At 36.6% G+C, this 16,699-nt stretch overlaps 1 protein-coding gene across 1 annotated transcript in view; it reads left to right on the top strand.

Moving 5' to 3' along the window:
• The window catches only part of COL9A1 (collagen type IX alpha 1 chain), a 61,862-nt gene that overhangs the window by 29,294 nt on the left and 15,869 nt on the right, over window positions 1–16,699 (top strand). The window contains exons 19-29 of the mRNA XM_064412337.1: window positions 70–123; window positions 2,430–2,483; window positions 3,838–3,891; window positions 4,545–4,598; window positions 4,781–4,834; window positions 4,943–4,996; window positions 5,210–5,263; window positions 6,371–6,415; window positions 7,218–7,271; window positions 7,374–7,427; window positions 15,971–16,024. Coding sequence (XP_064268407.1) covers window positions 70–123; window positions 2,430–2,483; window positions 3,838–3,891; window positions 4,545–4,598; window positions 4,781–4,834; window positions 4,943–4,996; window positions 5,210–5,263; window positions 6,371–6,415; window positions 7,218–7,271; window positions 7,374–7,427; window positions 15,971–16,024 — 585 coding nt within the window. The remainder of the gene's footprint in view (window positions 1–69; window positions 124–2,429; window positions 2,484–3,837; window positions 3,892–4,544; window positions 4,599–4,780; window positions 4,835–4,942; window positions 4,997–5,209; window positions 5,264–6,370; window positions 6,416–7,217; window positions 7,272–7,373; window positions 7,428–15,970; window positions 16,025–16,699) is intronic.

Raw genomic sequence — 16,699 nt, 5'->3', positions numbered from 1 at the left:
CCTCATACAATGATAGAGCAATATGCATGGTGTGGATTGGCTACAGATGTGTTCCTCTTGCTTTCCCAGGGTGAAGAAGGGGACCAAGGACCTAGTGGTGAAGTGGGAGCTCAAGGCCCTCCAGTAAAGTATTTCCTTTTAAAGTGTTACTAATTTTCTTCCTAATGACATATCTCTTTTTCTTATTATTTTAAGAAAACAGATATTATAAAACCTCTATGCACCTTTCTCTTTTTTCTGCCATATTGTCTATGAATCGAAGTCCCTCCAAAACCTACATTATTGCTTGGCACAAAGCTCCATATAGTTCTATGGAAAGGCTAACTTTAACAACTATTTCACGTCCTAAATTTTGTGTTGTGCTTAGATTGTGAAAAAAGTTGCATTTTTTTCCCTTTACCTTCACTATCCTTTTCATAATTTTGATGACACTGACTTCATTGTGTTCAAAACACAATCAGCTGTGAAATTCTTAGCTGAGATTTGAGGATGAAATTGCAACCACTGAAGAACGGGTTTTTTTTTTTCCCTGAAGCTTTTTGCCTTTTGGCTTGCACAAGAAGTATCCTTCAATCATATAGAGTTATTTTCTTGTCCTGTATAACTGTGCTTCATTATGACACATACCTCTTCAGCTTGTCCCCTGTGAGGAGCTCTTATGGTTACCATGACTGAAAAGGACTAGGGAACAGAATAAAAGGGTCATTCTAAGGAGGAAAAACAGGCATAACACCTTTAATTTCTATGGTTTATTTTCTGATGGCGTCTCATGCTTTTTTTCTTAAGTGTGAAAGTATTTATTTAATGCCATTGGTGTCCAGATTTGATGCTACACAAGAACTTACCTTAATGCACATGATATCTAAATGCTAAATTACAGAATTCTCTATGAACATAAACATATAACAACATAAACCTCTGGATTATGACTAGAAAAAGGTAAAGAACAGACTAAATAAAGGAAAGGGTCAATTCCTTTGGATGCTTGATCCTGAGAAAGTATCCCTGAGGCCCTGGTGCAGACAAAGTACCAGTGTAAGAGCAGCTTCTGCTGTCTGAAAGGCCTGTGGAGACCAATTCATTTTATTCAGTTTGGTAAAGTTCTTCAATCACTGTGAAATAACACAGTAGAATTAAAAAACAATTAAAGATTTCCTTTCCTTTACTTTTATTTTTTGTGTTACTCAAAACATTTCAATGTGTCAGCATACAAACAAACTCTAAAATAATTTTTTATTAAAAATTAGGATTAATAATATGCAGAAATTGATATCAGATAGATAACCCATGTGAAAAAGGATAAACAATTCTTTAGAGGCACAGATGGAGAGCCTGTAGACTCTGCTGTGTCTTCTTATAGGCTCCTTACGTCAATGAGTAAAAGAGTTTAAGCATCCAGTCTCCACCACAGCACCTGCAATCCAACCAATGTATTCCACTGACAATATCTGCATAAGACAGCCGTGCCTGGGAGAGGTGTTGCTTTTGATAGAAATTATTGGATCTGCCTACTTCCAACTGTGGTCTTAGGAGCAGGAGTAAACTGTGTTCATCTCCCTTGTGGGGCTGCTGTAGTGCTTGTTGCATTACCATGATTTTCCCCACCTTTTAGGCTGACAATGCGTCAAGTGTTCCGTGCAAGATTCCAGCCAGCTTTGTGAGGAGCAAGTAGAGGCTGCCAGTGTAGCATCTGCTCAAGGGCTGGGTTTGCCCAAGCTGTGGGGAAAGGCCTGGAGCTGTTTCAATAATGCAGCTGCAGGACAAGCATGTTATGGCTGAGGGTTTAGTCTCTGCAGGGAGGAGACACCTCAGGCAGTGTCAGTCTCTTGGGAAGAGGAAGACAGTGAAGCCAAATGTCCCACAAGACACTTTTGAAGGAAAGTGATGACAGCTGTGATGATGGTTATGATGTATCCTGCTGCATTAGGATGTCTACTCAATTTAGCCTCCTAGTGGACATATAAACTTAGCACTTGTACTCTCAAAAGCCTTGTTCTTTTTTATCTGCCTCTGGAACTCTGTAAAATCTCCTTCATCTCTTCAATCCCTCACTTAGGACAGGTTAGCACTTTTGCAAATTTGGCCATCACATGTTCCTTTCACGCAAGCTGCAGGTGAGAATGCTTCAACTCTGAGGCAACCAAGAAGAAAAATCAGTGGGTTTTTTCTGTCCTTATGGTGTATTTGTGGTTTTAAAATACAGCCTGATAGTTCTGTTATTCTTTTAAAAATTCTAAATTTAGTAAAATATCAAATTACCATATAAATTAAGAAATCTAATACAGCAGCAGTTAGATTTCTCCTTTAGTACTAAGAAAATAGTAAAATAATCATAAAGAAGGGGTGTAGGACTCTTGAGTCTTCTGTCTGAAAACTAGGACATTTCTGATAAGAATTAAGCATAATTTGGATATACTTTTCCATTTCAGGGCATTCTCGGTATCAGAGGTATAACTGGTATAATGGGACCTAAAGGTACCAAAGTGAGTATTAACCTTTCTTTCTGTAAAATGGTCTATATTAAAAAAAGAAGTACAACTCTGAATGCTTTGCAAGCTTATTTAAGCTCCTTCTTTATTTCCCCTGTATTTTCTCTCTTCTGCCAGCTGTATTTCCATAGCTACTGCATTTCTTGTTAGGAAGAAAGGTAGCTCAGTCCTTCTAATTGATGAAGGACATGTTCTCTTTACTTTTTTCCCCCAATCCTTGCATTTATGGTAGTTTTGCATGTATGCAAGTCTGTAATTTGCAAGAAAGCAAGTTATAACAATTATAAACTATAGCACATTTAAATTAAAGCTACGACTTATTAAATACTCCCTCCTGTGATTTGTATCTTCCTAAAGACTTTTACTTCCATCATCACTCCAGTTTTTGTCAGGAGTTTTTATTGAGAGTTTGTTCTTTTTCCCATTCATTCTTTGACAATCTCTGTGTCTTAAATTGCTGCTAGTGGGATTAATATTTATTGGGCTCTTACTTTGCTGGACAATTTTCCTTTTGTTTTTCTAAGTGTTTCTCTCTGTTATTTCAAACTTGGGTTGTCTCGTGCTCTTGTTAAATCTATATAGTAAAAATTTCTGAAAGGAGTAGAACACAGGAATCCTGACATTGTCTCCTTCTCCAGAAGTCATATCCTGTAAATCTTGTGATCATCTGCCTTCAGAGAAAACATCCAATTTCTCCTGATTATGAATCTTCTCATGAATGATCCTTCTTAACATCTTGGGTGTGTTTGCTAAGCTGTCTTACTTCCCTCTTCTGGCCTTTGTGTGTTGTAATTCTTCGCAGTTATTTGTCTACATTTTCTGTAATATTTTGTCTACTTGAAACATTTACTACATCTGTTTGACTAAGGAGTTCCATGTTCTCTCTAAATCTTTTTTAAAAAAATTTTTTTCTCTCCATTGACCTTTATTTACAGTGTAGTGATAGCATTATTTCCTTTAAACATATGTGATAAAAATAGCAGCACTGCACCTGATGATTTCTTTGGACAATTTGATGTTATTCTATTATGTGGTGAAGGATATTCTATGCTTAAAGAAGACAAAGAGATTTTTTGAAGTAAAAATATAAAGGTCTACCTCCTCCCTAGATTTTTTAGAGAATGATCTGAATGTTGTTTTTTGACTGATAATTTTTAATATTTAAATATATTTTCTTTCAAATCTCCATTAAAAAATCAAGATAAATGAAGAAAATTGCCTTTTTTTTTAATTGGAGCTATAAAGCCATCTCATCTGTAGAGACTTTGTAGCTCCTAGCAAAGCAAGACACATTAATTGTTATTGCTCCAGCCGGTCACTTTAATAGCTTGTATTATCTGTTTGGTAGGGAGCTCGTGGTCTTGATGGTGATCCTGGTCCCCAAGGTCTTCCTGGAGCACCTGTAAGTAGAGTGTGGGGTTATCAAACACTTCCCAGTCAGTGCAACTTTGCAGCTGTGAATCCAAGAAGCTTCTGATTAATCAAATTCTATTGATTCCCCACAGGTGAATAAATGATATTATTGATTCAAGTCAGTAATGTCTTCCCAAAGAATTTGAGGTAGATGAACCCATTTTAACTTAGTATATTATGGTTTCCTCTTCCTACTGTGCATTAGGGTGGCTTGGATTTCAGGTATCAAACTGGAACAAAACCCATACAGGGCAATTTGGGCAATTTTTGTTGGAGGTTTTTATTGTGTGTGTGTTTTATTTGTTTGGGGTGGTTGGTTGTTTTTTTCTTTAATTCTTCCTTGCTCTCTGCTTCCATAGCTGGAATTTGTGCTTAAAATAGCTAGTAACTCTGTGTTAAACAAGTGCAACATACTTTGCTTAGACACTCCTGAAATCTCTGGTGATGATGGCTTGAGATGTGTTTTTTAAAATATATCTGTCAACTACAGTTTTAAAATACTGCATTTTTAAATATAGTGTGACTTTGAGTTGTCTACTTTCTCCAAATGTAAATTGTACTTGTTGATTTTCTGAGAGTTTTAGCTAAAAGTACAAGGAAGTTTATTCTGATTTTATTTCTAAAATATTTTCTTTTCTGTAGGGGGATCAAGGACAGAGAGGTCCATTAGGAGAGGCAGGTCCGAAGGGAGAAAGGGTGAGCACAGACACATTTTGACTCTTGTTGACTTGCAAACATTAGTTACTTAATAGCAAATAAGCAGTGCATAACTGGTACTCTCCAAATTATATGTATCTGAATGAGTAGGTATTGACATTCTTTTAATGTGCCATTTCATTGTCTTTAGCTTAATTTTAAAATATTGTTATTATTCCTAGGGTCCTCAAGGTACAAGAGGAATAAATGGCCTCCCTGGGCCTAAAGGAGAGCCTGTATGTATATTTAATTTATTTATTTTCTTCATTCAATGCTACTTTGCATATTAGTGCTTAGGCAAAATCTTTTCAAAGTTACAATAATTTTTTGTTTCTTTTTTCAAGGGTTTACCAGGAGTTGATGGCCGTGAAGGGATCCCTGGCATGCCTGGAGCTAAAGTAAGACACAATTGGCATGTTTATGAGCTTTGGTAGTGCCCTAGATTTGTTCATTAATTTGTGGCTGCTGCTCATGGCTTTATGCACATTATTAGTGTAATTGAATTAACATTTCTATACTACAGATCCAAAAGTATGTCACCTCTGTGTTCCAGAAATAAAATTTTCCATCATGTTTGATTTGCATAAATTACAACTTAAAATGTTTTACAGGGTGAACCAGGAAAACCTGGAGCTCCAGGTGATGCAGGGCTCCAGGGATTGCCAGTAAGTATCAGATATTTTACCTTTGAAAGGTAGGCTCAGTTCAAATCATAGAAAGGCTGTGTATTGGTGATTTGACTCTGATGTTGGAGTAATTCTAGTGAAAATCTAAGCAAAAGGCTCAGGGGAGAGTGTGTGTAATGCAAGGGGAAATTCTGCTATGTGTATGCAAAACCTTTGCACAGCAGTCTAGACCTCCTCAAGATGCCATTGTGGGGAACTTGGCCTCACAAAACATTTGTGGCCAGGATGTGACTCTTATCTCTTATGTTTCTCCTACCTGATACCCTGTGGATCCTATGGTGTGACCCCATAATTAGGGCTGGTCTCATTTTATTGACTAGGGCCCAGCTATTCCCAAACTGAGCAGGAAAAGCTGAGCTGCTAGTCTGACATACCTTCCATGAACAATCATCCTTTGACATTCTGCTGGCTCAGAACATCTGGAATGCATCACGCTCGTGCTTCTTTTCATGGGTGGCTTGGAGGTCTCCAGTGTATTCCCTGTGGGGACCTTACAGGGAATCACTGGTGTTTTGTGGGCTCTTTCACAAGGTAATCCTCGTGCATTAACTGAGTCTGAAAACTGTACCAGTCTAAACTGTACCAAATCTAAATAGACTCCTCTTTAAAACACTTTGCTATAGGAGTAATTGCTGTGAGGAACAGTGATGGAGATCTTTTAAAACAGAACTGGACATAAATTTGTCATACAAATGAAATCCTAAGCCTGGAAGACAATTTAGTAAAAGCATATTTGTTATGAGCTGTTGCAGAGAAGTGAGGAGGGAATGAAAAATGTCCAACAGTATCTGTAAAACTCTGCACCTCTAGTCTTAGCATACTGGGATAAGCATGTATTTCTAGTCTAAGACAGAAAAAATCACAACTCCTCACCTATCCATGGTCATTTTGCAATTTATGAAGTAAGAATAATACTCCTTATCTGTTACTTTGTAAACAGAAAGAATTCAAGCTTGGTTCCGTATTGAATAAAAGTGCTTTAATACCAAATAAAATGATTAGAAATACTCAGGCATGAGAGAGAATTTTTTAACACCATTTCCAGTCATCTTAACAGCAAATAAATGTAAAACTTTTTTCTTTCAGGGTTTCCCAGGCTCTCCAGGTATGAAAGGCATTCCTGGCCCAAAGGTAAAACGTCTTGAGTATTATCTTTCTTATTTAAAGCAGAAATAAAGTGCTAAAGTATCTAAAGTTCTAAAGTATTCAATGAAATTGTACTAAGCTTCTCATGTTAAGAGACAAACCTTAGGCTGAAGGAATTAAATACAGTTTTTATTCAACTTTGGCCTGTACCTTTTAATGATTCTTGTGCTACACTATATGGTTTTCTTTATTCTAGGCATTAAGTAATACCTTAAGAAGGTAATTTTCTTTCAAATTCATGGAAATAATTTCTAGATTTCCTACCTTACTACATATTGAAATGAACCATCTTGTAATAAGAATAGTATTTATAGCTACCATAAGCTGATTCAATCACAGGGGTTATCTCCATTTAGGTAGCACCAAATTGCAGCATCAATTCCAATTTAGTTAAAAAAATTGTTGTAAGATTGAGACTATGGAATGTTTCAGACAATGATGTTTGACTTTAGCGGTAAGTAATTGAAAAAGAAAACTAGACTGAGACATGATTTTTGTCTGAAATAACATGGAGTGATATTGCCTTCTGTGATTTGAAAGCAGCAATGAAATCTGTTTGGGATTTGTCAGCACATAAACAGCAAAGGAACAGAAATGCGACTTTTGAAAAATTAGATAGAAAGGTTTGGTCAAAGTTAAAGAACACCAAAAATAAGGCAGAAGTTAAAAAAATTAACACAGGCTGATTTTGTTTAGATTTTATAGCTTTACTTATTTTAATTTTTTACTTTAAAATGGAAGAGCAAACCATTGGCTCAGCTAATATTTTTCATCTTTTGTCCAACAGGGTAATAGAGGTCCTCCTGGGGTGCCTGGGTTAATGGGAAATCCTGGTAAACAGGTAAAACCATTAATTATTAATCTTATACTAAAGATCTAGAAAAATGTGTTTAAAAAATCACTTTTCAAATTTGTTGCATTTCAAATTTCTTCCCCAAAACAGGGTCAGCAGGGCCCAGAGGGAGAAGCAGGTCCAACAGGACCCCGGGGACCACCAGTAAGTATGGAAACAGTTTCTAATTGAGCATAGGTAAATTTGCAGGGTTGCTGAAGCTATAGCTAAGGTAAAATCATTATTTATCATAAATTCTATTTTTTGAGGTAATACCAGTTCTTTACCTTCTGTATCAAGGGGATGTGCATCATCACACAGAAAGTCCTAAATGTGTCCAGTGATGTCCTATGATTGGTTTTGGTTTTGGTGACAAGTTAAATTTTTGAACTTTGTTTATATTCTTTTTGTCTTTGTATTTAAATATGCTGAGTAAAATCCAAAACAGAGGGAATAAGTGTAGTTTGTGACAAAAAGCTGAAAATTCCTGTTCTTCCACTGCAACAGTCTGGTTGGCATTATTAGCATTGATATAGTGGTGTGAAGAATAGCATTAATCTTTCATTGGGAACACTGCTGTTGTAATTTCTTTCCCTGGAGATTTTCCTTAACACTAGAAAGATTTGGAAGACTGGAGAAATTGCTGCTGGGCAGGTAGCTTTCTGCAGGAAGAAATCTGCTAAGAAAAGTGAACTAATGGTATTTGTTAAGGCTCGGTTTTGAGGACAAAGCACAAGTGGATACTGGAGAGAGCAGATCACTGCTTTGTGATTCTCTCTAGAGGGGATCTGACATGATTTGAAGCTGCATAAGGCTGATCTAATTTCCCTTTGCTGTTAATCCTTCTGGATGGAGAGGAATGGGATGATCAGTGATTTGAAGAAAATTTCATGCACACATATTCACTCTGATGACATTAACCAGGCTTCAGGCTCTGTAAACAATTGCTTTTTCAGGCTTCCCTCTTGCCACTGGTGCCCTGGGGATGGCTTCCTGGAATTTTCTGAGCTTCTGCTATAATACAGTAACACAAGTTTTGCTGATGCAGTTGTAGAGTTATTCTCATACTAGGTTTAGTGAGGTACTGTCTATGATATATTTGTAAGGATCAGGAATATTTTTTCTGAATTAGCTCCTAAACACACAGCAGCAGTCAACCAAGTAGCAGATTCCACCAATTTTTAATTTTTTTTTTCCTGTGGTTTATACTATCAGGTGCTAGATATATTAATTAATGAGATCACATTTATTTTGGACAGTCTTTGCATTGCTGCTGTGTCCACAGCTGCCTAAGGATAATACAGAAAGGGGATTATAAGAGCATTTACTAGGATGGAATACAGGTATCTTCAGCAAACAAGTTTTTGGTTTTTTTCTTTATTTTTGTTCTTTGTATTTAAAAGTGTTGGGTACACTTGAGAAGTTTTTCAGCCCTGTTCTTAGGGTGATACTGTACACGGGTGACAGGAACAACAGTTATAATTGAATCAGACCAAAGAAATTGCCCATTCTGATAATGCACTGTAATCTGCTGAACTATTCTTTTAATCCTTTCAATGTGAACATGAATTTACAAAATCAGCAGTCCGTAGAACAGGGGTTGACACACGAGGTTAATTATTAGTAACCCTGTAGATGAACAGAAGTACTTAAATCAGATTAAATACGGTGATTTTTCTTTTTTTCACTCTAGAGACCAGCAAGACATCTGGATTCCTTGCCTTTATTTTATCTGTGTTTACAAAGTGCACTCATTTTGGAAAACATGTAAACATTAGAACCAAAGCATAGAAAGAAAACTTTTGGTCAATACAACATGGAGAAAAGAAGTAAATTATTGATTATGAAGTAAGCTTGTATGTGGTCCATCAAGCAGTAAGCTACTTCTCATCTGTAGTTCCCTTAAAGCTGTAAAGAGCCTTGGATAATAACTGTGTTGGTTCTCATCAGAGAGGAAGCATTAGACTACAGGCAGCATATGACTGGAATAACTTTCTGGTTTTTTTTTTTTTTGAGGAACACTTTACATCTACACAAAAAAGGAGAATGATGAGGGCTTTTTATTTAGGAAGAACATGGTGTTGAACTATTGAACTTCAGAGAGCTTTGGTCTAAGCTCTCTGGTCAATATTTATTTCCAGGGCAGAATAAAGAATGTTTTCTGTTTCTTCTGCAGCATGTACATGTAGCAGATACATTTGAACTTCAGCTTTTAGGAATCTGCTCTTCTATTTCTAGGGGAAAAAAAAATCTGCTAGTTAAATAATTCTACGTGGCATGATTGTCAAACTTCTAAAACTAGACAATTTGGCAATAAGTTGAGAAAGCAATTATAATTCAATTATAATTGTTCTAAAGAGAATTTTTCATATATAATTTTTTTTGTTGCTTTCCTCATTTGAAATTTTTTCACAGCTTTAACCCTTGCTTGTTTTAGACCAAAGTTGCACAACCAAATGCTTTCAAAGCCTGAGGAATTTATGGTTACTATTCAGATATTTTTCTTGGCCTATTTCTTATTTTGAATTACCCACTTTATAAGTATCTGCAGTTCTTTGCTTTTTCCTCCCTCCCTTTGCTTAATTTTCTTCTTGCTATAGAAGACTCAGGTAGAAGTCGGAAGGGATTGGACTACCTCTTGGAGAAAGGAAAAACCTTGGTATTTCACAGAATATGGGGAATTGCAGTCCCCTAATATATTGGTTGCACTGCAACAGCCACATCAAATCCTCTTCACTCCCCTATTTCACTTTCCCCTGTTCTTTCCATTGCAACTGTGTGAGACAACATGGCTGGGAGCTACAAGAGGGCCAGAACTCCAGAGGAAAGGACATCTGGGGAAGGTCTGTGGGGGGATAACAAGGCTGACTCTGCTAATAATACCAGCAGGCTGGTATTTGCACTAGGGAAAACCTACATGCCTACATTTGTTATATTTAAAAATCATGGGGCTTTTCAGCTTTTTCTACTCGCAAAAGACATTTTTTGAGAGAAAATTTTTGCCTCAACTAGTGTGTAGTTTTTTGAAAGGTTACACAAGAGAGCACTATCATCAGTGGCTGTGTGGGACAAATAATATTTTTGTACTGTTTGCCAAATAACTTGTAGAGTTCTCTGTCATAAACCATGTTATTTCAGTGTGTTTTATTGTTGAACAGCTGTTGGAATGTAGTTGGAAGATATTGTTACTAAAAAGATTGAAAGTTTGACCCTCTGTGAATCTGTAAACTTTCAGAGTTTCACAGGGCAGATACTAAATATTTGAAAACTAGATTACTAGCTCTAGTTAAAAACTCATGGCAAACTCATGCTTTAGGAGACTTTTTCCTCATCTCTAACCTAGATCCCTAGGAGAAACTTAGTTAAAAAAGTATCATTTTAGTCTATTATTACTTTTCCTTAAAAAAACTTCCACTTGCATCTGGGCGGGTAGGAGAAAAAAAACCCTTTTGCTATTCATGTGTTCAGTAAACTGGAAAAACAACTGGAGCAACGTGAAAATTTTGCATTTTCTTTCTAAATGAAACATATTCTCCACTCCACTCTTGGTTAACCTTATGTTTACTTCACATTGTTCTAACCAATCCAAGTAATTACCAAACTCATTTGGGATTTAAACCTTTCTAAGTCAGTCATCATGGCAGGTGGGCCAAGGGAAAGAATTCTCAATGTGGGAGTGTCATTCCTAATCAGTGGAATTTAGTCATGCTCCCTAAGCTGCTTAACCATTTTCTTTCATATTTGCTGAGATTTAGTAATCTAATTTAGTTTCTGCAGAAAATACTGACCCCTGCCTCTACTTTTTCATCCCTTGCTTTTCTTCAATTATTTAACCTATAAATTGCTAACATTTTGAGAGCCTGTATTGCACCCTGTGGTTTTGCAAAGAGCCTGTAATATTGAAGTAATCACTTAAAGTTCAATATGTGTCTAGCAAATTGAGCAAACTTGATGTGTATGCAGGCCAGCATTCAGACATGTTGCTTTGTAATCAGGAAATAATACATGTTTTCCCAACATTAACAACACAGACTAAATATCCAGTTGCCTAAGATTTGATACCATAGCCCCTCTGAGAGACTTCTGAGGGGCCCTGGTCAGCTGGGCTGACTTCCTCTCTGGAAGTGCCTCACTGTAAAGAGAAAGCCTGGAGAGTACCTTGGATTTACCACTCAAATGTCACACAGCCTAAAGTTAGAGGAGAATGATGTTTTCAGCATCCTAAATTACTTTCAGCTAAATAATTTTCTGGTCTTTAAAGGTATTTCTGTCCTGCCTATGCTGAAATGTAACTTTGGTTATCCTGTGTAGTTTAGTTATAGTAATTAAAATGTAGATTTTCTATCATATTCCTTTTATGTGACTGCAACTGAAATAATGTGTCACTTTCTGTAGCTCTTAATGGTAGGATGAAATGTCCTTGTCTCAGTTTATATGCTATGTTTAGGAATTAGTGGACATGTTTTTTATACATAATTTCAGACATGTTCCACAAGTGGTGTCATAGTTTACATTTAAGGTAGAGCTAAAAGGGTTACTTAGCATTAGAGTGTTTACAGCAGAGTCAGTGGGGCAGGGCACATTTCCATCTTGGCTGGTACTTTTTATCCAGCAAACCTAAGCCTCTAGATGAATGTGACAAAACTTTTTGACCCTGCCCAATTCCACAGCATGGTCTGTACAGGGTAGCACTTTTTCTGTCATTCTTGCACACTACATATCCCAGTTAAACTTCATAAGCTCCAAGCCTCTTCCCTTTTCCTGGTATCCACCTTGTCTTCTTAAACAACATGGCTAGGTTCTTGTCTGGTACATCTTTGTTTACCCCTCCACTTCCTCAACTTTCTTTGAATTTTGGGTGTGGTAGACCTCTGGATGTCAGCAGATATCACAGTGTTGCCTTCTCCTAAGCAGTGTAGACAGTAACCTAGGTAAAAAAATGAATTTATTATGGAGCTAGTGTACCAAAGCTGTCCTGGACCTTCAGCTAACACTGTAGTCACAGTCAGAATGAAAGGTCTCTGCCCTCTAGACTTGGCCACAGTACCACTTATGAAGGGAATGACAGCTAGTGGGTTGTTGTTTCTGCCCAAAACATGGCATTGTTAAGAGGAGGGGACATTTCATGCTACATCTACCTCTTACCATTATCCTGAGCAGTACAATCTAATTATTACTCTGGCAAAGTTGCAAAGTTACATTTAAAATCTCAGAGAAAGTTATTTGTATATTTATTCTTCTATCAAATATTAGTTTATATACTTGGATGCTTTTCAATACTGTATGGAGGGTTAAAGAGTCCTGGTGATGCTTCTGTGGATAAATCCTTACACTTAAATAAGTATTTCCCCTGAGATCTTGCATGAGAAAAATGTGATAAGTTTAAGTCTCATAAGAGTTTAGTTGATAAATGGGTTACATTTTGAAAAAAATTTTGAATATGAAGTTTGAAAAATCCAAAATGTACTTTGTTTATTCTTTATTCTGCACAGAATTAATTCTATTTGGCAGTCCTGTGACATATATTTAATAATATATAACAAATGACTTATAATTAATGACAAATTTTTTAAGTAACAACTTTTAAGTAAAGGGTTATTACAGTATATGCTGTGGATTACATCTCAAGTGATTCTAACTATTGTTTCAATTATCTGGGCAACCAAGTGTGATGCCAATTACCTGGAATGTATTCTCATTCTTATTATTGTTCCACTCAATTGATGAACAGGAAACCAATAAGCCAGTGAAACTCTCTTAGCATGAGATTGCATTCTGTAACTGTTTGTTTGTGAAAATTCTACAAAAGGATCAAGTCTTCAAAATTCAGTGAGGGTGAAAACCATCCCAGAGAGCTTAAGGGAAGCTCAGCTGTAAATACTGTAAGGTCTTCTTATGTATGTTACATTTAAAGGCTGAATATAATGGATCTGTGAGAAAGACATTAAATCTTTAAACTTATTGAGTGGTTCAGCCATTGTGCCTTAAAACAAAGGGAAGGTAATTTTTGTGGTAACCATGGTCTAGCACAGGAGCTGTGGAAGGGCTGCATCCTGGTGGTGTTCTGATTGCAGTGCTGTGCCACCATTTCACACTTACCATTTTGCATGTGCCTTTTCCTAGAGGCATGGAATGTTCACCAGCATGGATGCAAGCTGGTCTGTCTCAGCTCTCTCCAAACTAGAGCAGCTTCTTTCCCTCCTTAAGCATATCATCTCTAGGAAAAGCATGGATTCTGAAGTGTGTCAAAAGTGCATAAAGCCATACAGATTCTGGTAGTCTTTTTGCTAAAGCCAGTGCAGCATGCCTGATGGTTTGTGGGTGGCCTGAAGCTATGCACTGTTGGACAGAGGGCTGCTGTATGGGAAAGGTAGGCTGAGGACGTGGCCAAACTGCCTTCTGCTCTAATTCCTGCCTGTAGTGACTTACAGCACAGAGGGACATTTCATCTGGCCAAGAACAGATGTCAACACCTGAACCAGCTGATACAGAAACCCTCTTATAGACTGTGGGGAAAATGTAGGTGCTTCTATGACATGACTTACGTTGCATTTTAAATGTTTGTGTAAGGGCATTTCAGGATGCCTTTTTTATTTTTTCTTCAGAACTATGAGTAAGCAGCTTACTGTATAACCTATCCTAGGGACGTTTCAGTCTGGTATAACTTGGAGGAAGCATTGCAGTGTTTCTAGTTATGCCAGGGATAGGATTCCTCATTCTTTGGGTTCCAGTTACTCTCTTACTTGCTGAAACACCGCTGCAGATCTTGCAGCGGTGGCCCATTGTTTGAAATAATCTGTTCTTACAGACATAATGTCAATGTTTACAAAGAAATACTATGCATTTGTATTCTGGTCTTCTGTAAAGACCTCCTTCTTTGCCTCCTTAGAAAAGAATTGTGTTTGACAAACTGCCGGTGCTGTGCGTTTGACAAAAGATTTTTTCCGCATTTGAAATGAAATGAAAGTTTTTCCTTGAATTTTGTGTGACCAGCAAAACTTTTGATGTGCTTAAGAGGTTAATATTAATTAATTAAAATTAACTCTTAGGTTAATAAACCTGAAAAAAGATTTTAACTCTCTGAAGATTATACTTTTTTTGTTTCACCTCTGTGTAGCAATGACTGTTATGGGTCATGAATGACTGATATGGGTTTCATGAAAAGGATATGAGAAACAAGATTCTGATGTTGATCATAATTTTAGTCTGCATCTTTCCTGCTATATCAGAAATATAGCAGCATTCCAGGTCAGAGATGTAGTTCAGAATTTTGTGATTAAATAAAGTTTTAATGCACGTTCTGGGTTGTAAGATGAACGTGAGTTAGAAAACTTTCTCTCTTTTTTTTTTAACGTAAAGAAGCTTCTAGAAATTATGCAAAGTGCTTTAAAGTAATAGGTATTTGAACACCATAGGATATTTTGAAGGCAATTAATTGAAAAGTCTCTTTATGTTTGGTTCTATGATCTCTCCAGGGTACCTAATTATTTCTTGAATTGTAGAATTGGCTTTCCTAAACTTGTGTGAGAAGTTGTCATTGCACTTATGACCTAGTGTAAAAGGCCGTGTCTGCCATCTCCTTTTATTTAGTATGCCACAACATTTCACACTATTGTTCTTGTTATGAAACCCCCCCGTATTTAAAATTATCCATTGCACGCAGCACTAGAATGCTAAGATCTGCTTTAATCTAAAATTGTCTATGTCATTGTATAATAGTTTGTCAACTTGAATAACTAATAACTTAAATTCTTGACATTTTATGATCTTAAATGTTGTATCTTTCTTTTATTGCAAATAGTGCTTACATAGTCACACTCTGAATTTAAGAAGAGTTTCATGAGACCTAAGCTTGTGTTGGGAAACTGTTTGAATTTATCTGTCCAGGGATATGTCTGTACATGTCAGAATAAAAGTATAAAATTGAGCTGTTCTGAAAAATCTAATTATAAGAGACTAAATCTTTTGAGAAAGGTACTTTAGTTCAAAAATTGTGTAAAATATTTGCAAGTTTGGCTCAATGTCAGATTTACCCAGTGTGTATTCAAGTGACTGCAATAAGAAATGGAGTTGTAACACTAATGTGAATATGATGATCTGAATGGATAAACATGTCTGAAGTGAAGATGTAATAGATGCAGTAAAGCACATATTTATGCTTGTCACTGTAATAAACAGTGACTGACTTTTAAAAGTTACCTCTCCCTATAACACTCTAGACTTTTTTTAAACCTGAATGAGTTTGTTAAGCATTACTTCATCACTTTTCACATTTGTGCATTAGGGATAAAGTGCTTTAAATATGTAGCATATAGGAGCTCAGGTGATGAAACTAAGCAGAAACCTAAAGTTAAGTATGCCTGCCAGAGTGGTCATAATGAAATGATTGTGTTTGTGACAGGTAACTCTCTGGTGTGATCCCATGCAGGAAACTTCATTTTGCTTAATCACTCAGCAAAATTATTTACTTGAGTCATTTAATGCCAAATAAAGGTTATATGCCATGTTTAACTAAAAATGTTTACTTAGAAAGTTTCACTGGTTTTAATGCATATGGTATTTTTGCACTGTGAAAAAGAAGTTTCAATTAAACTCAACAGCTAAGTAGTGTAAATCACTTAATATTAAGAAAAAAAAAATAATACTTTATTCCCAGATTACAAGAAGAATCCCAGGAAATAATGTTGTCCCTCTATTTTTGCTTCCAGGGTAGCAGAGGGGAGACAGGTCCTGCAGGTTCTCCAGGTTTACCAGGGAAGTTGGTAAGCAGTTTATTTCTATATTCAGTACTCATGTTTACTTTCAAGGACCTATAGTATCATCTGAACTACACTTACTCATTTATCCATGCAGGGAACCGAAAATAACATTGAAATGAGTGGTGGTTCAGTTTCTTTTTCAGTCCTCTGTGACTGTGCTAATATTAGAAAATGCTGTTTTAAATTACATGGAGATGTGTGTGACTTTTTCTTCTACTTGATAAACCCATAAATCCTATGACATGCAAAGCTGAGCGGCACACTCCTGTGTGGGCTCCTGGGAACAGGAGCAGTGAGAGACAGGCTTTCTGCTAACAGCTACGTGAAACTAATGAATGGAGCACATTATGAATGCCACCTTTTACCAGAGCTCCAGCAGTATTTACACAGAATCAGTCAGAAGCATAGCTGGGGAGGTCTTGGCTGAAAGAGCCTACTGTTACAGAGGAATGTGCAAATCGCAGAGTGCAAGGTCTTGGGAAGGATTTTTAAGAGACCCAGTCTGTCTTTGAGGGACTGGAGGGTAGGAAACCCTGTAAGTCATTTCTGTTGTGATTGTCAGCAATAAATTCATAATAAGATTGTGTTTAAAGTGCTGTACTTTGGATCAGCTCAATTTGCATCAGATAATCCTCTTTCATCAAGCTAAGTCTGTTCTGGAATAAGGTTTTGCCCTAT

This window comes from Passer domesticus, chromosome 3 (assembly GCF_036417665.1).
Source record: "Passer domesticus isolate bPasDom1 chromosome 3, bPasDom1.hap1, whole genome shotgun sequence".
In the NCBI taxonomy this organism is placed as follows: domain Eukaryota; kingdom Metazoa; phylum Chordata; class Aves; order Passeriformes; family Passeridae; genus Passer; species Passer domesticus.
This window is presented reverse-complemented; position numbering and strand designations above follow the sequence as displayed.